This window comes from Cataglyphis hispanica, chromosome 1, assembly GCF_021464435.1.
Source record: "Cataglyphis hispanica isolate Lineage 1 chromosome 1, ULB_Chis1_1.0, whole genome shotgun sequence".
NCBI lineage: Eukaryota > Metazoa > Arthropoda > Insecta > Hymenoptera > Formicidae > Cataglyphis > Cataglyphis hispanica.
Genome location: NC_065954.1, coordinates 10,062,470 through 10,083,108, shown reverse-complemented (window position 1 = coordinate 10,083,108; position 20,639 = coordinate 10,062,470). Strand labels below are relative to the sequence as shown.

Below are 20,639 nucleotides of genomic sequence, written 5' to 3'. Positions count from 1 at the left end.
AAGACTGAGTTTCGATCAACGGAGAGTAGTTGCTATCGAGTAAGGGTGAGGCTTTCGTTTTACGGATCGAGTCGTGTCCAGTTTGCTATAATCGGCTAAGTTGACATTTTATTTAAAATTTATGTCAAACAGATAACAAAAGAGGATGGTCTGGCAGGCAAGCACGTCGTTTCAAATGTCGCGAGTTTTCAACTCCGGATCATTTGTGAATCATTGTTCTGTGCCTCGCTTTATTTTTGTTTAAAATTCTTAGATCTGATATCCGAACTTGAGCTCGAATATCTCGCTGTCTGTTTATCATTCGTGTCCACGTGGTTTTAAATTTCTAACGCTTGACTGTCTGTTATCTTTTGTTTAAAATTCTCTTGTTAAAATTTTTTAAAACAAGTGTGTAAAAAAATTATTGTTACTAATTGACATCACATTCGCAAAAGCAAATGTGTAAAATATATTTTATAAATAGCAGATACAATTCAGTATATTATATAGTATAATGTAGTATGATATGGCTACAGGCGAAGATCCACGTTAAAAAAATCTAACGCGCCATTGGTGATATCTCATATAGGTGGTGTGGAAAATCACCACATTCATTATTGATTTATTCATTATTGTTTGACAACATATTATTGTTTGAGAGAAACGTATACAGGGTGTCCAGCGTCAATCGCATCACCGGTCGTGTGCAAGTAGAGCAGGTAAAACTGAAGAGAAAAGTCCTGTATCACTTTGCTATTTTTACAATAATTTTCGAGAAATTAATTAAAAAGAATCGACCAATGCGCGAGTATTAGCGCGTAGCGAGAAAGGACGGCCCTCGCGCCATCGCGGTAACTAGGCGCACGACGAATCGAAGGAGGAGTGAGAGGAGCGAATAGCAACGTTGTTTACATACGAGCGTCGCGAAACATTGGATTCTCGTATCGAAAATAGGAAATATTATTATGCTATCATTTCCGCATCACCTTGCGGTAAATAGCACGGCGCATTTTTTTTAAAGTTGTATCCCCAATAGGTCTAATCCACTCTCATATTTTAATGGCTAAAATTGCTCAAAATGTCCTCCTTGTTCTCTCAAACAAAATTCGGCCCTCTTAATAATATCGCTCGTCGCGCGACATGCCATTTCCGGCGTGATAATGCCAAAAGCTGCGAAAATTGCTTCTCGTACCTGTGCTATCACGCCTATCCTCGACTAAATTTTTAATACCACAATCTTGCAGTAACGATAGTGTTTCACAACACATTTGCAATATTGCAATGTTTCAGTGAAATTATTTTACAATATGTTTATAACCGTTCTATGTTGTGTGCTGTATGTGATGCGCCTGCATGTGCATCGTGTGTATGCACGCACGCGCGTGTATGGTGTGTGCGCGTGTATCTGTGTATGCGCGCGCGCGTGGATGTGTGTGTGTAAGAGCTGTCATAAAATTAATTGAATAAATACAATTTTATAGAAATTTATTGATATATAAATTCAATTTTTAATGAATTTTTCTTAAGTTTTATTAAAATTTTAATAAAATCACAATGAAAAAAATTTATTTTTAATATTTAAACACTATTTCTATATAATTTCATTATAATTTCTGTAAAATATTTTTTTTCCCATCAAGATGTAAATACTAAAAAAATAAATATTTTTTATACTCTAAAAGTTGAATTTTTTTCAAACCATTGAAACTCAGCGAAAGATTATCATAGATAACAAATTAAAAAAATAATTAAATGAGAATACTAGCAGATAAGAGCAAAGATCTAGATATTGGAGTGTGAATTTATTATTATTATATTATTATATTATATTATATTATATATTATTATTATTAACTTATTATTATTAAATTGTATTAACAAATGTGCATTAAAAATGTATATTTCTAAATGAACGTTTGGTTCATCTATAGCATGGATATAAATATATAAAAATTTTATTTATTATATTATGTAAACCATCGACAATATGTCCAGCAATGTTGTTTGAACATTGTCCACTAATTTGTGCAGATTCTAAGATTATTAATTTTATTTTGAAATTTGACTGCAACAACAAGTATTATGCATGTCAAGTTTTAAAATTCCAACTTAATTTTTCAATATTATTTATATCCATACTGTCCAAACTTTTCGTTATTACATTTCATTAACAAGTATGCATTAAATATGTACGTTTTGAACCGTTTTTTGGTCCACTTTCAGCATAGATAACAAAATATAAAAATCAAATTTATATTTGAATTTTAATATGCGTAATTGAAAATCAAAATTGAGATCGATAAGTGACACTGATAAAGAACGACTCAATAAAACTTTTACTCATTAAAAACCAGAGTATAGGTTGTGCAAGTCAGTCGACAACGTCATCGTCATCTATGTATCCGTCGATGATCCAAACACTAATTGAATAGAAATAAAAAATTATTTAAAATTACTAATAATGCATTAAAATTAAAACTTCAAACTTTAATATATATTTTATTTCTTTTTACGATGGTTTTCCGCTGTTTCATTTCGATTTAAAAATAACCCCATTTTGAGCGTATGAGAAATGTTCCCTATTTTTTTAGTATATTTTAGTGTATATAAATAAAAGATACATTTACAAAGAAAAACTTCAAATTTCTGGATATGCCGTTCCGATCAAATCTTTTCCTCTATATCTAAATTTGTGTGTTATTATATTAAATTTGGTGCCTCCCAGAGATACAGGGCAGCTTCTATCTGGTCGTGCATAGAAGCAAACAGTATAAAGTGACATTTCCAATTCGGGCGAAGTTCCGATGAACATTGTTGTTACTGGTTTATCGTGACTATTGAATTTTACATGCATTTTAATAATAGATCCCCTCTACAAAAAAAGGCACACTTATATCACATGATTTTCTTATATTAAAATCGCTAATTGTAGTATAAAGCAATTCTATAAATTCTATTTATTTAAAAATTTATTTAAAAATTACTTACGTTTCCTAAATCGGTTTTTTTAATGTAACCTAGGTAGTCGACACGGTTCTTTATTTCTTCTGCGTTAAAGTAGATCCAATTATGTAATCCAAGTATCTCTGTACCCGAATCTACTTGTTTTGTTTCCGCCATAAAGACATGTTCAAATCCGGTGCTACCGATTTTACCCTGTCCACGCGAGAATAAATTGAACCAAATTCTTCTTAATGTATCTTTATACTCATAATAATCCTGCCTCACAAATCCTTTATCAGCGAGAAAACGCATAGCAGTAGACATTACGTTTGTACTCAGAAAAGTATCAACAAGAAGACTCTCTTCTTGTCTTTGTGATGGACTAATATATTCATTCATATGAGTATCTAAATGATAATTATCGAATATGGAGAGAACACTTTCAATCGTAGGAATCTGGAAAGCTTCAGGACTTATTGTCAATAATCTGTAAAAATAAACAGTTTGATCAATTAAAACATAATTCAAAAAAAAAATATTTTATATCTAAAAATCCATATAACGTAATGTATACTGATCTATTTCCAAAATTTTTGTTATAAATAAATAAATATATTATATTATTCTAAAAATTATAATTCTTACGGCTGTGAAGCTTGATCCATCAGATTGCTACTGGTTGTTTGTTTTTGCAGATTAACTCTTATATATGAGTTTGCGTTATTCGTTTCTTTTATATAAAGTGCTTCAGAAAGTTTTTCCAAATCTTCATCAGTAACTATATTTCCTTTGCTATATGTTGGATTACTGGAATATATTTTTCTAGTGGAATCTATAGCTGCTCTGGTGGTTACATCCGCAACAACTCCTACAATAATAACAGAAATAGAGTTAGAATACTAATAATACTATAATGAAATGAAAAAATTAGTAAATAAAAGCCGAGGCGTGGTAATGAGTGAACTTTATGGTCTAATTTTATGATTTAATTTTAATAAGTATGCATTAAATATATACGTTTTGGACCTTGTTTTGATTGATCTTTAGCATAAAAAATGTAAAAATTAAATTCGTATTTAAAATTTTACATGCACAATATTAGTTGTTACAATTTAAATTAAAATTGAAATCGATAATCGCAGAGAAACATTCATTAAAACATACATAGAATCTGTACAAATTAATAGATTCCATCGAAACGCCATCATTACATGTGTGTTTGGTAGTTTGAGGTATAATGAAATGATGAGATGATGTTACGATAACAAGTCAATATAACATAGAAATGATATAAGATGGAAATAAAACGAGTGCAATACGATTAAATTTTTTTTTATTTTTGACAAATTTTCTCGTCACAAATGGAATGTAAGTTTTTTGTATCATGTTGTAGGGTTACATTATTAATTTTACTTAATGAACAACATTTCGGAGACATTTTACTTAATGAGAATTTACTTTCTAAAATTTCAACCATCAAAGTTAAATTAATGGTTGGCCTCAAATCTGTGATTCGTTATGACCGAAAATTGTGATGTATATCTATGGATATGGTTCCAATGTGTTCGAAAATTCTTTAATTATGTACAAATTTTTCCGATGTAAGACGACGTAAGGCACAATGCTTGCATGCATTTTATATATTGAGTTGTTATACGAATTTTTCGAATTTGTCTTCATAAATCTTGATAAAATCCCGAAATTTATTAAGAACAGCATAAGATAATCTCAAAATCTCGAAAAACTTATTTATATCACTCGGAGAAAGTTGAGATGCACGACAAAGAATAAATGCGGTTCTTTAGACTGATCATTTTCTCTAGTCACAGCTTTCTCTCTGGTCACAGCTTTCGTTTGATTTTTTGTAAATAAGAATTTTAAACGTTTATGAACTTTATTCACATTAAAAATATAAGTCAAGAAATAATTATAGTTTAATTTTAAGAGGATATCGATTATGAATTCCAATTTTTTCTACTAGAATCTTGGATATAACGATAAAAAGATCCGATTTATTAAATCAATGATCATTTCTTTCTTATGGCATAGTAAATAATTAGAATAATTTTAAAATTTAAATATCTCCCAGAAAAAATGGGTTTATGATATCAGTCAAATTCTATTAAATTACTATTCACAATTATCATTAATCACTGAAATCTTGGATTAAACAAGTTGAAGATAATTAAAATCTTTGTAAGGAGGAAAAAATTGCTAAACTTATGTTCATGTACTTATAATAAAAAGGCAAATTGAAAAGAATGTATCTAACAATCTTATTTTATAAGTCCAAAATGATATCCGCAATGATGAGAGACAAAAGAAAGCTCATGAGAGCTGCAAATGTTTGTTGGTATATTTTTCGTTAAACTAAAATACGTAGAATTAAGTATGAAACAAGCCGTCGTCAGGAACTTATCTCGAGAGATATTATATTTTTCTCTTAAAAACCATTTTTCTAAAACATTATCTAAAACTAATTAATAATGGAATGTTCGTAAAAGGGGAGACAATATCCAACGATAGTAACTTAAAATTATCATCTATGTATGTACCTAATAATTTTAAATTTAATCCAAAACTATTAGAGATATGACTATGTGTTCTCAGGAATGATACTGTAAATGATATTATGTAGAAATATAGCTAACAGTAAGAGATGTAAAGAAGTATTAATCAAGGAAATGATTATCCTATCTATTAATAAAAAAAGGTTAATATATCATTTATATTGAGAGTCGAAAATAGATTCTCTAGTACATGAAAAATAATTGAGATTAATTTTTACCGGATTTATATTTGGTTTGGTGTTTCGGTTTAAACAAAAATTGTATTTTTGTGATATCCATCGAAAATTGAATATTGTTTGAACACAGGTTCATGTATTGCGATCTTATGAAGTGTAATTCAAAAATACTGTAATATTAAATTAATTGATTGTATTTTTCTTCTAACAGAGAATCGCTGTTGTGACTCAATTAATTCGTGTCAAGTATCTACATCTACTATTCACTAGCAAAATAGAAATGAGGAGAAGCATTGTTTTACAAAAAAAGAAAATTAGTTACATATATTAATCAAAAGCCGTAGATACACGATGAACGATTTTGAATGTATTTATGCGTGAAGTTTGAATGCGCCTGTATAGGTTATGAATCTCGTTATATAAAACGCTAATATAAAACCAGTTCATAATGTGAGTAAATTTCTTGATAAATTTATTATCATAGTTTAAATCAACATAAAATGTCAATCGGTTAATATATGCGATGAAACAATGTATATTTGCGTAGAGTCACATAGTCATCCAAGAAACACATTGTAGTCAAAATGACATCATTTTGACATAATAGCAGAAAAAGTCAATATTGTGATTTTTGGTTACAAAATGTGACAAATTACTACAATATTTCACGAAAAATGTTACTACAATATACCAAAAACTTTATAAAAAAAGAATATTCAGCCGCTAGTTCGTTCACTTATCATTTTGTAGTGCAATATGCGCTATTCCCTAATAGTTAATATTCCCTATATTCAAGATTTTTCATAAAAATATATAAAACCTATAAAATGTAGCTAATAATATAAAAAATGTAATACATTTTTCTATTAATTTAACTTCTGATACAATTCCAATACAAAAAGGATTATTCAAATCTTTATCTAATTGTACAAAAATGGCGACAGATGCGTATCCAAATGAATGAAAATAGCCGATTGTTTATATTTACTTTAGATACAAAATAGGTGTTTAATTTTATATAAATAAAATCTTGAGTTTTATAAATTATTTAAATTTTATTATTTTATTATTTATCTACTACGTTATTAAATTCATCAGAAAAAATTAAACAAAAAGTTATGGAATAACATCAAAATGTAGTATATTTCAAAATGTTAACATGTTATAGCTTAATAAGCTTCACAAAAATAAGCTTGATAAAAATTTATAGCTTTTTATTAATCTGCAAAGAAAGAATACGAAAAGAAGATTTTATATAGATTTGCAACTTTTTGCGAAGCACGATCCATTTTATATTAATTAAATGCTTCAATGCAAAACGAGATTTATAATTGTATAATTCCACGTGGATTTACAAAATGTTACGCAAAGGTAGCTAATCCTACATTACACAATGATTTCAAATTCAAAAGTAGATAGAAAAAGTATAAGTATTAGATAATGTGGAGTAAATCTTGTTTCGTGCAGAAAAATAGAGAAATGGAATTGTATAATTATAAATTTTGTTTCGTACTGAAAATGCAGACTAATATGAAATGGATATCATTTGGCTGGAATAGTTGCAAATCTATGTGTTACAATTATAGATAGTACAATTATGGATCTCGTTTTACGAAGAAAAACATTAAGAATTAGGCAATATAGGATAAATTTTACTTTACATGAAAAAGTTTAAATCCTATAAATATATGGAATCTCTCTCTCTCTCTCTCTCTCTCTCTCTCTCGACATATTCACCATCTGACCTTCGACATTTGTAATATTTTATACAAAAGTTTATATGAATATATTATATCTATTAAATGTATGTGCATAGGTATATGCATATTAACTGTATCCAATATTGAATTAATTTGTCATTGTCAATTTATGTTTTTTTGATATTTGCATTTACATAAATTCTTAGTTATTACTAATTGTTAAATAAACAACAGCAACAACTAATAATAAGACTTTTTAAGGATTATTCAGAATTATGATTTTGACAACATATATCCATGTCAAAATCAGAAGAGAGGAGATACACTAATATAAAAATTTAATTGTTTTTTGTGTAAAGAAATACCTGAAACGGGAGGTATAAAATATTCGGGTTGTCTTGGAAAGCTTGTAGGTGAAACAAGTTTGATACCAGCGATATTAGCCCATGTTTTTCCACTTGAAGAAGAAGGCGTACTCGGCCTGTTTTGATCAGCTCTGATGGAAGATGCTGTGGAGCCTGCAAATCATACTTTATTTTATATTATTTTTAGAAAATTAATACCATACATAAACATATTGCATGAACTTAACAGATATTGGAGTTTTACGTATCAGAATAAGAAAGTAATGCATTACTTATAACGCCGTTACTATCACAGTTATTTTTTACTTTTTTATATATAACAATTTTTTGATTATTTGGTTATTATAAATTCTTTTGTTTTCTGTTTATTTCTACTTATATTTTATTATTATTTTTTATTTATTTATTTATGCGTACTAATGTTTAAATCTCCCAGATAACAAAATGCCAGCAAATTCAATCATGATTTTGTAATAGATTCCGATCTGCTATGCCCTCATTAAATTTAATTTCTAGCAGCACGACTATTGATATCATATAATAAAGAAAACAAAACAAAAATCGAGTATTATTTGCTATCACGTCATGACAGCGGATGTATAATAAATATCGAGCAAAGTCTGCCATATCAGATACTGACAGCAGAAATCAAGCATAAATTGCAATTATAATGCGACGACAACGCGGCAAGAATAAAACACTATCTATCTTATTAAAGGCTGGATTGCAAGCAAAAATAAAGTAAAGAGCATAGTTTACTATCACATGACAAAAATATGGTAAAGATAAAACATGCCTGTAAGGCATAATTACTAATATAAATGCAATGAAAACTGAATATTATAAAAATATTATTGTGTAATTGTTTACGATAAATCGTCAATTATTTGTAATTTTCCAATCATAAATATATATACTTTGCTATATCGTAATTATATTTTATATAATTAAATATATATTAATAATTATATAAATATAATTAGCATAAATATGTATGTAAGTGTGTAAATAATTAATTAAATAAATAATTTATTTATTAATACTTCGTAAATCTCAAAATTTAAATTGAATTCTTATTTTGTTTCAAGTAGTTAATAATTAGACAACTTTCTATTGACATCCGGTTAAACAAATAATTTAATATGCTGAATTTTCTTTTGGAATTATATCTCATAAATTAAACTGATAAAAGTAAACAAATAAAATAAAATAAATAAATAAAAAATAAATAAATACTTTTAATCTTGTTAGTCGTGTTTTGCAATCTTTATATTTAATAGAAACTGGAATATAGCGGTAAATAAAAAAGAACTCCAGATAACACAGGATGTCCTATGGACGTTCATTTTATGTTCATTTTGCGTCCGCATGTCCATGGACATGAAATGTACGTCCATTGTATATCTGATTTGAGACATTCGTCAATAACCAATATTTGGACGTTCATAGGCTGTGCGGTTTTAGACGTCAAAATTTCAAACAATTTTTTTCTTTTGTTTCGTCAGTGGCTAATTGATATAACTTTTAAGAGACATTATTTATTAGACTAGCCAAAGACGTTATTTCGAAGACGTCTTATAATCGCACAAATAAAGTTCTTTTGGAACTTGTATTCGGATTATAATTTATTCGCTTACCGCTATGCGGCGTGTTACTCATTATTTATATCCGTATTCAAGTTTTTGTCATGAGCGTAAAGTCTGCAAAATGCGGCTAATAATATTTAATTATAATTATTTCTATCAGTTTAACTTCTAATATGATTTCCATACAGAAGAATTCAAGATATTAGACTGATTTTCTAAAAATCGGGCAAATAAATGTCCGATTTTTATTTTATTCGGACTTTTGTTGGAAAGAGTGAAAATCGTTTATTATTTTCGGTTATTATTATTATTTTGTTAAGAATAAAAGAGAAATTAACTTCTATATAAATAAAATGTTTAATTATTTCCAATTAATTATATTTAATTATAATATTTATTTAATTATATTTAATTATAATATTTATATTTAAATATAATATTTATAAATAAATATAATGCATAAGTTTAAACTGTAATTACAATTAAATTTTAATTTAAAGTATTGATATTTTATAACAAATATATATATATATATATATATATATATATATATATATAAATTAAAATTCTGCATTTAAAATTTGTTTTTCCTTATAAATTTCTTCTTTATGAATTTCTGAATATTTATTTCAGCAGTAATTATGAATATTAGCGATACTAGAAATGATGTCCATTTTAGGTTTTTCTTTGGATATTCTATGAACGTTCGAAGTTGTGAATAACCGACGTCTTATGGACGTCCAATGAGTCGGACTTTATTCAACGTCTTATAGACATCCAATGTCCGAATTTAAACGTCCAATGGACGTCCATAGGAGTTCCGTGTGCTCTGAATATAACCTGATATTACTATACATATTTTATATAATATCGATATATTTCTGCCATATTTCATGACAACAAACCATGCTGTGTTTTTACTATGTTTATGTTTTTGTTGCTATTTTTTTGAAATGGCAATGCATGCTCTCAATTTTTAACATATTTCTGTTGTTACACCGTGTTTGCAGATGAGCCCGATTTCTGATATCATGCTACTTTCATTTTTATTTAATAATTTTTATTGTCATATGCAATGCTTAAATCTATTGTTTTTATTAGTTAAACTGCTGCTTAAATTTTGCAGCAGTTTTGTAGCATATCATAACGCAGAGACTGCTATCTGATGTATTTCTGCCGGCACTGAGACGATAGATCATGTTCGGTTGCTTTCGGAGTTTTATCATAATATGTAATATGTAATGTACAATTTGCATATGATTTGGCAGACTCTTGGTTATCTGAGCATTTAGAATCGCATTAAAATAATAACAACATATACAGATAATATGAATTAAATATATATAAATTACGATCAAGAGAATCAGATGATAGAACCATGATTAACAAAAAACAGAATATAAATTCCATATATATTATAATAGTAAATAGATTAGGTTGTTTCTCACTGTCACTTTTGATTGTTAATCCTTGAGATATTTTTGATGCTTGGTTTTGTGATGGTTCTTTAGTTTCGATAAGATCTACTGCCAAATTTCGGTAATTTTGAACATTTTCATGATCAATCCCGGGCCTGTTTGATTTTGAAACATCAGTACCCGTAGCGAAATTATTTTCTGTCCTTAGGTTAGATCGTATATTATTTTGTATATTCTCCCCAGTTATATCTAATTTCAGATTATTAGCATCTATTATAGTGGCTTCGGTGTTTGCAATTGGCACAGTTGGTCTTCTAATTTTTGTAGTTCTTGCTGGAGCTATAGTATTTTGTACATTTACAGAAACTGATGTAGTAGTACTCATAGTAGTAGTAGTCTCTTTATCTTTTTTCCAAAATTTCCATTCTGCTTCACTGTTTCCTAAAAAATAAAATAATTTTAAGATTGTATGCGAAAAAAACATATATCAATCTTGGTCGATTAATATTTTTAATGCTATTTATCATTTCACTGGGTCACAATGGTCATTTGATATCATATTGAAATAGATAAGTCAACTGCATATATAGCGCGTTAATAATATATAATAACTTTCTCTATAAATTTTCTTTATTAATATTATTTATATTTATTTTATTAATTTATATATAAATATTAATTTTATATTATATATTATTTTATATTATGTATTATATATTTTGTATTAGATATTTAATTAAATGTTTTTATTATTAAATTATCTCTCTACTTACAGATAATTTAATTTACTACGTATATCTTAAAGTATATCTATTGTTGAATTATTGAATCGTATTTATTATTGTTAAATTATTATTTATAAAAGTTATCAAAAAACATAAATTATTATCTATAAAATTATGATCTACAAAAATTATCAAAAAAAAAACAAATTGATATTGATTTCCAAATATATATTTCATAAACATTATGTTGTTATTATGGAGTTAATGCATTTTATTTCAGCCATAAATTTAAAAAATTTCATTTTCTTAATAATTTTTTCTACAATTATTAACTGACTCAAAAAATTCCATATTATTACACATGTAATTTGTAGGATGTTTTGGAAAGATAAGCAGGTATCGAAAGAACTTACCTATAAATAGTGACAATGTAATCATTAAAACGATGAAATATTTATTTTTCAGTACCATGATTGTATCATAAACGCTGATAAATGCTCTGCCCGAGTTTGTTTAAAGAAAATATATATATTTCGCAATTTAAAATTATATAAATTCAATTATATAAAGTATAACTATAAATACACACAAAACACACGTTACTCGCACATAAAGTAAGACCGCATCTCTTTCTCTACGATGTAACTGCCTCGAGGTCAACTTACTTTCATCTTTACCCTCTCCAACTCACATTACTTACACTATAACGTGCATCGAAATTCTAGCAGAGGTCAGCATAGTAAACTTGAACAGTTAGTATATTAAAAGGATGATGTCACTTCTTGATCATAAATCTGTTAACTCTCGAAAAAAGTTTTATCTCGTAAATTACAATTAAAAAATACACAGTAGATAGATGAATAAAATATATATGAATAAAATATATACATACAGTAGATAGATATGAATAAAAAATACACCTATTAATTATCTATAACTTTTAATGTGCAAAATGTGTACATAGTTTTACAATATGTATTCTGTAATGTGTTTTATTTTATTCTATGTTTAAAACATTTTTTGAGTCTAGTATTTGCATAATAAAAATATGTATGAGAAACACAAGATTATTCCAGCACAAGAGTTTCGGCTCCTCCTCTTCGTACAACTATACCATCAGTCTGTTTGCTTTCTTCTGCACATCGAATTTTGCATAAAAAAATTCTGAAATATATAAAAATACAAATAGTTTTATTAAATATTTCAAGAATTATTAAAAAGCTTGAATAAAATTACAGAAAAATAGATCTATTTTTGACAATATTTATTTTGATATATATTGTCAAAGTGACCTTGAATAGTTTTCTAAAGATTTTAGCCATTAATCATTTATTTATTTTAATAAATGTTGTTCATTAAACAATGGATGGCATGATAGTCATGCACGCAACAGAAGCTAGATTTTGATTCAGAGTAAAATTTCTTTAATTCTTCCTATAATAAAATTTTCTAATGGATTTTAATTCTATACACATATAAGCGCGCGTGTACAGAGTGCTAAGTTTCAAACATAATAGAATATCTTGGTAACTAAACGAAATATCGAGGTCCGATTTTTAAGTTGTATTGTTTCGAAACGGACGTATTTTGATAAAAAGAATTTGACTGGATAAACGCATAAAAAAGCTGGATCTCGATATTTCATTTAATAATAGAGATATTTGGCCTGGTTATGTTTAAAATTTATATATATGTTAATATATATATATATATATATATATATATATATATATATATATATATATATTAATATATATATATGTATATATACAGGGTGGCCCCGAACGTTCCAGACTTTGAAGTCTTATAGGAAATTTAATTCTGAATAAAAAATTTCCTATAAACATGGATCGAAAAATGCTTCCTTAAGAAGTTATTGCTCGAAAACCTCTGATAAAGGAAGAGCAAAATGTTAAAAGAAAATGAAATAAAAAGAAAATGAAACTTAAAAGGAAGAACAAAAGGTGAAAAGAAGATGAAATAAAAAGAAAATAAAACTTAATAAATTTCTTGAAAAAATGATAAAAATAAAAATCTTTTTTTTTATGAAAATAAAATAAATTTTTTTAAACTAAAATAACACCTAATAATAGAAAATGAATAAAGACGTGAAAAACTGTTCTCAAAATGTCCCCCTCTAGCTCCAATACACTTTCGGTATCGAGTAATGATCTAGTAGCTTAGGATTTCCTCCTATTTGAAACTTATATCAAAATCTATGGAACGTACAACAATCATTTTGATTTCATTTGAAAGATAATTTAATTTTCTACTACTTTTGTTTCGGTACTTTTTGTTTAAAGATGCATATTTTCCATGATATTTGGAAAAATGTGTAAAATAATCACGATTTCAGAGATTTTTGAGCGATAGCATCTTCAGAAAGCATTTTTCGACCCATGTTTATAAGAAATTTTTTGTTCACAATTAAATTTTCTATAAGATCTCAAAGTCTGGCTAGAACGTGCGGGGCTACCCTGTATATACAGGGTATTCGGAGTCGGTCGCACCATTCATTGTTTACAGATAGAGCAGATAAAACTGAGAAGAAAAGTCCTATGTATCATTTTTTTCTATAACGCTTAATAAAAAAGTTATTATTGAGTGAAATCTGGCCTATCATCGTTAATCTTTATATCATCGGTGAGCTGCGCGCCTGGAAGTGTGCGAGAGCGTCCAGCTGTCACAGCGCGGCTCACTGACGTGCGCCCGAGATTGGCGATCAATTCCGGACACTCTGTATATATGTACAGTTATTTTGAACAATTTTGAACAATTTAATTTTATATATATTTGTTATGAGTTATCTCTTTTAATTTAAAAGATAAAATAGGATGACCACTTTTTATGAAAGCCCTGTAACTATATATATATATATATATATATATATATACATATATACATATATACATATATATATATATATATATATATATATATATATATTTGTATGTATATACATACATATATATACATATATATGTATACATACATATATATATATATATGTGTATATATATATATATATATATATATATATATATATATATATTTATTATATACAGGGTGTCCGAAAATTTGCTCAACACCCTTTAAGGAAAGGTAGAGAGTGTTATTCTGAACAGAAAAGTCCTGTATCATTTTTTTTCTATAATGCTTAATAAAAAAGTTATTATTGAGTGAAGGGCTTATCATGCCGATTTTTAGCCGGGCGCACGTCGGTGAGCTGCGCGCTTGGTAGTGTGCGTGAGCGCTCAGCTATTACAGCGCGGCTATTCAATGCAGGCATTGCATCGATTTCTGGAGCACTCTCTCAAATTTCAGATATCTCCTGAACTATATCAGATGTTGCAAGTATTCTGACTACAAGTGTTTCTGGGTCATCTATCGATGTCTCGTATACGAGTATTTTTATTTCTATCCAAAAAAAAGTAATCAAAAAGCGTCAAATCAGGCTTGCATCGACTCAGAATGATTTCGGAGAACTCGGGTTTCTATTTAAAAATTGCGATATTCCAGTTCCTCTATATGCTTCTGAAGTTTGTTAGTAATCTTTGAAATCACCCTTATATACTGAATGTTCCAAAAGTGCCGGAACGGTCTTACTTAATATTCTTTTTCCATCAACCAATTGCAATCCGATGACAGGATAGCGCATTCAATCCTTGCACATGCATGATTTTTTATCAGATCCCGCAACCTTTTAATTGCTATTAATCAGCCTTGATATTTTCACGTGTATTCAGTATTCGTCACATTTTGTGTTTCTAACTAAAATAACCGAACATTTAGCAAAGACTGAGGATATTGATTCTGTAATTCAAATGTCAGAATAAAAATTCCAAAAATGAGCGAATTTATTAAATTTGGACTAATAAAATTATAAATTTTCTCATTTAAATAAATTTGCTTATTTTTGTAATTTTCATCCGTATTTCATCCGTATTTGAATTACAAATCAATATACCGTGCATTAAATTTTGTTATTTTAATTTTATATCTTTTCAATTGTTTTTGATTTCGTATCACTGAGTTTATGATTTTTTTTTTGTTAGGTTACTTTATTGCAATCTGTCTTGTGGAAAGACATAAGTTTAACACATTTATTTTGATCGGGAACGATCAGTGTTCACTAACACAGTCGTATAGGTGCATCTAAATTTAAGAATTAAGAGGTTGGAAATTAAAGTTTAGTTGACTAAATCATGGGACATCTTCCGTTTGAGTCTTCTTTTGGCAGTTCTGGCTTCTGAGAGTTGTTTTGCAGAAGAGTTTGGGTGGGCTAATAGTCGTTTTGTGTGTTTTATAGCGTAGGTTTTTATTTCTTCCTTGATTGTAGGAATGCATAGATCATGGTGTAGTTGGTCATTAGAAATGTACCAGGAAGTATCGACGAACAATCATGAGAAGATCTTTGGATTGGAACTTCTATAGTATTGCAATGTTGGATTGGGCTGTTGTTCCGCATAGTTGGATGTCATATGTCCAGATTGGTTTTAATACTGATTTGTATAGAAGAAGTTTGCTCTCAAGGGATAGATTTAAAGGGTGTTCAATCCAGTACATCTTCCTCAGCTGTAGGCCCAGCTGTTTACGTTTTACAGTTATTTACAGTTATATTACAGTTTTAGTGCTTAGTACAGTTTAACTTTAGTCCAAATTTAGTCCCATGTACCTGACTTGGATTAAATTAACCAAGTAACTGACTTGGTCTTGTGGTATCTGAACATCATTGAGTTACTGGTGGGCTTGTTAGCTGCCTATTAGTGAAAGTTACATGAATGGATTTACTCTCATTTGCTTATATTCTCCACAATTTGAGCCATTTCTTTGTTTTGTACAGACTTGTTTGCAAGATGTTTGAAACTAAAAATAGATCGTTGTGGACTGCAAGGATAGCTGTGTCATCAGCAAAAGTACTCCCTAAGGTACCATGGTGGATAGATAAGTCTGCGGTGTATGGCAGATATAAGATAGGTCCCAGTACACTACCCTGTGGAACACCCACGTGAATTTTGTGCAAAGCAGTTGTAGCGTCACCATACTTAATGTATATGTGCCTTATGTTAAGATAAGATTTGAGGAAACTGTGATTACCCGCAGGAAGCTTGATCTTGTGCAGGAGACATCATGCTAAACTTTATCGGAGGCTTGGGATACATCAAGAAAAACTGCCGAGCAATATTTTTTCCTTTCAAGGGAAGCATTGATTTTATTCACGAGTCTATGCACTTGTTCTATATTGTTGTGTTTTTTTCTAAATCAGTTACTGGTAATTCGATATCAGATGTCTCTATTCAATGACAGGCATGAGTCTCAGCAAGAATAACTGCTCCATTACTTTGGAGGGAAACAGGTAATAAGCTGATAAGCCGATAGGACCTCATGTCTTTTCATGATTGATTTAAGAAGAATTTGCCTACTGAGCGTGATTAGTACTGAGGAATGATCGGATGATAATTCTAGACATGGTGCATATTTGATGTAGTGACTTGATATATCTTTGGTACTAAAGTCGATAAAATTAGGTAATTTTTAAAAATTAGATGCCCAGTAGATTGGTTCTCCAGGTAATATTACATTGAGATGCAATATATTAATGACACCCGTGCGGGTTATTAGTCCCCCATCGGGCGCCTCCTCAGGTGGCGCATTGGAGAATGCTCGCCGGCTCGCCGGAGAATACCGGGAAAATGAAATACCCGGGGTGTATCAAAATTAACAAAAACAAGATGAAACAATGGACAAAACGTACGGAATTACCCCAAGTGGCAGCACAGTTCATCTGGAAAATCTATCCTCCTCGGAGGCAGGCCCTATGGATTCTAGGGAGGACCAACTATTGCTCGTTAACACTCCCTTCAAAGGTAGTACTAAGATACTTAGATCACCACTTAAAAAATCGGAAACTATTAACGTGATCACTCAAGCTAAAACTAACGTGACCACTCAAGCTAAATTTCAAATAAAATCTGCAGCAGTAACCAATTGCAAAACCAGGAGCCTAAAACTCTCTCACAATCATATAGTGGAGCCTCAACTAGCTCTGCTGCTACTATTAGCGGAATTGAGGATAACGCTAACATTAACTCTCTCATGCTACCACATAAAAACCACCCTTGCGGTTCGAGCAAACTACTGGATTACAGTCACCAACTTAAAGAAGAGACAGAAAATCAGTCCGGAGTTTACAAATAAACAAACTAAACTAAATACATACTGGTTAGGCGAACAGCTCCCAACAAAAAACAGATTTCAGAGACTCGTGAACAATCCCGACGGTTCTCCGACCAGCAAAACAAATGAAACCTCCTCTAATCTTTGTTGATTGTGTTATCAATATTCAGCCTCCCAGTAAACTTTTGAATTAAACTATCTAACAAGACTATGAGATCAAAGTACTTAGTACAAGAAGGTAAAAATCCAATCAAATACTACCAAAGCCTATACCATGTTAGTAAAAGAATCACAACAACGTGATACGTTCCACACATACAAACCCAAACATGAAAGAAGCTTCAAAGTGGTACTCAAGAACATATACCCATCAACTAACACTGATGAAATAAAAGAAGCTGTAGAACAATTGGGCCATGGAATTTCCAACATATGGAATATCAAATAAAGAATGACCAAGACACCACTGCCGATATTATTCATTGATTTGAAACCTAATACTAATAATAAAGAAATATACAAAATCCAGCACCTTTTACAATGTCGTATGGTGATAGAAGCACTTCATTCTAGTAGAGAAATACCGCAGTGTACAAACTGTCAACAATATGGTCATACAAAAAAATTCTGCCACCGTAGACTTAAATATGTAAAGTGTGCAGACGAACATCCAGGCAATGCTAAAGAAAAGTGAGATCAGACGATGTGACATGTGCACTATGCAGCGGAAATCAGCTTGCAAATAACAAGGGCTGCACTGTCTACAAACAACTGCAGAAAGCTAGATCTACCAATCTTAGACCCAAATCAATACCAGCCTCTGACTCAAATAAAGTTGAGCGTACTCCAATGTTAAACAATGAAAAAAATAGCTGCATACTCTCAAGCGGTGCAGCAGTCTACTGTAAATCGCTGATCAACAGCATCAAGGCAAACAGACAAGATAATAACATACACAAAATAATAGCAACACAGATTTTATAGAAATAATAAAGCAATTGACACAACAAATAACCAACATGACCAATACAATAAATAATCTCATAGTCAAACTATCGCTATTTTTGACTAAACATTACTATATGGAACGCAAACTGTCAAACCATTCTAAAGAATTAAAAATTTTTCTTAAGCTGCGTAGTATTCACACTATGCTAATCTCTAAAACACCCTACACAACAAGAAGTTACATGAGGATACCAAAGTACAAAGGCCAAACGTATTATCTGTAAAGGCTGCAATGTGGCATCTCATCCGTCTTGTGTCTCCTGATCCGATAATCCATATACGAATTGGGCAATTTATGAATTGCAAGGACACGGAAGTAAATTCTATTCTTCTTAATATAATTAATGAAATGATGCGATCGGAATTTGCTTTCGCAGTGAAGTAAGAAAAATGTACAGGGCCGATGTATTTAAAATTGCGGAAGATATTCAGAACCTCTCAAAACGCATTGATCACTTGGAAAATTAGTTTGTGGATTTCAACCGGCTTTTTCTTTATTATTTGAGAAGAATATCATTAAAGAAATGGAGGACAGAAAAAAAGGGCGACCAATCTTATATTTTTTAACCTCTATGAGCCTCAGAGAGATGACTGCACGGATGTCAATTGGTTAGAGATATTATTAGTGTGATTCAACCGGATAATATTTCTAGAGTTAACTATGCGCCTTGGAACAAAACCCCAAGGTTGCTTTCGTCCGTTGTAAGTCTCTCTACCTAGCGAACTGGATGCGTAAAATTCTACAGAATAAATAAGATTACTTTGGTCCAGTCAAAATCGCTTAGGACTAAACACTTAAACAGAGACAACATTTACGGGATTTGCAATCTCAATTAAAATTATTAAAAGATGTGGACAAAATTAATAAAACAATCCGGTATAAAAATGATGTGCCTATAATTGGTAGCAGCAATATAGCATCAAAAAACGGAATCGGTCCTCTTTAAAATCAAAATGTGTGTGAATTAAAAACAAAATTGTGTGATCTCTATTGTGCTTTGTCAACCGCTTTTGAGAATTTTGATATTATTATATTAGTTGAGACATGGCTAAACGATAGCTTTATTGATGCAGAATTAGGTTTTGATAATTTTAATATTTTTTGCGTGGACAGATTCCATTAATGTGATTATCTACGCGGAGACGGTGTTTTAATTGCGGTTAGAAATCATTTATTTACTCGCGTTTTGAAATTATCTGTTGCGAGCGTTGAGCAATTATTTGTTGACATTCAGTTTGAACATAAACATATAAATATTGGGACTGTTTACGTACCTCCAGCGTCGGATCTTTCTGTTTATGAGTCATATTGTCTTTCCGTTGAAGAGGTCATTGCATACTATGTTACTTAATGCTGATTTACTAATTGCCGGCGATTATAATTTGTCCCGTACACTCTGGCATAATAATGAAGGTTATTTATTATATAATATGGACCACGGAGATCCAGATGTTGGAGCAGGCTAATACTATCATGTATTTCTTTAATGAATTTAATTTATATCAGAATAATAATATTCTCAATGTGAGTCATAATACATTAGATCTTGTATTCTCTACATTGCGTGATGTTACCGACATCGGAGCCATTATGTACATGCGACCTATATCATCCGGCCTTTGTAATAACCTTACCAGGATTAACTCGATCATCTTGGCCGCCAACTTTTGAATACAAATGGAATTTTAAGCGTACTACTTGTGCAGCCATAAATAACTATCTGGGCAGCATCCGTTCGGATAATAAGCTTGGTTTTCTCGATATAAATGACGCGGTTCATTTTTTATACCAACATCTAAATTACGAAATCTCTGTTTTTGTTCCAAAGTATTCGGTGAGCAGATCTTCGTATCCTATCTGGTTTTCTAACAAATTAATATTTTATGTCAAAAATATTCGAAAATATTATCTCAAACTTTTATCCTTGTATAAAAATATAATAATCGAAGAGCAACATGGTTTTATAATCTGGACGTTCGGTAGCAACGAAT

General features: G+C 29.8%; 2 protein-coding genes across 2 annotated transcripts in view; both read right to left on the bottom strand.

Annotated features, from left to right (window-relative positions):
• Window positions 1-413: 413 nt before the first annotated feature.
• LOC126850486 (endoribonuclease CG2145-like) lies at window positions 414-12,111 on the bottom strand. The gene is made up of 6 exons (XM_050593556.1): window positions 11,876-12,111; window positions 10,768-11,178; window positions 7,734-7,886; window positions 3,568-3,790; window positions 2,968-3,409; window positions 414-2,851 (listed from the first exon to the last, which is right to left on the bottom strand). Exons 1-6 carry the CDS (start codon window positions 11,931-11,933, stop codon window positions 2,618-2,620), a joined length of 1,521 nt encoding a protein of 506 aa, XP_050449513.1. The 5' UTR covers window positions 11,934-12,111; the 3' UTR covers window positions 414-2,617.
• Window positions 12,112-12,415: 304 nt separating this feature from the next.
• The window catches only part of LOC126851494 (intraflagellar transport protein 81 homolog), a 66,018-nt gene continuing 57,794 nt past the window's right edge, over window positions 12,416-20,639 (bottom strand). Inside the window, 1 exon segment of the mRNA XM_050595546.1 lies at window positions 12,416-12,626. Within this exon segment, the coding sequence (XP_050451503.1) occupies window positions 12,530-12,626 (97 nt within the window). The 3' untranslated portion in view covers window positions 12,416-12,529.

Excerpts from the sequence above, each read along its gene's own strand:
- LOC126850486 (XM_050593556.1), bottom strand. The coding sequence starts at position 11,933 with ATGGTACTGAAAAATAAATATTTCATCGTTTTAATGATTACATTGTCA. Across the intron at positions 11,179-11,875 it reads TACATTGTCACTATTTATAG|GAAACAGTGAAGCAGAATGG; the intron begins GTAAGTTCTTTC and ends TTTATTTTTTAG. Across the intron at positions 2,852-2,967 it reads AAAAAACCGATTTAGGAAAC|AGGGGATCTATTATTAAAAT; the intron begins GTAAGTAATTTT and ends CTTTTTTTGTAG.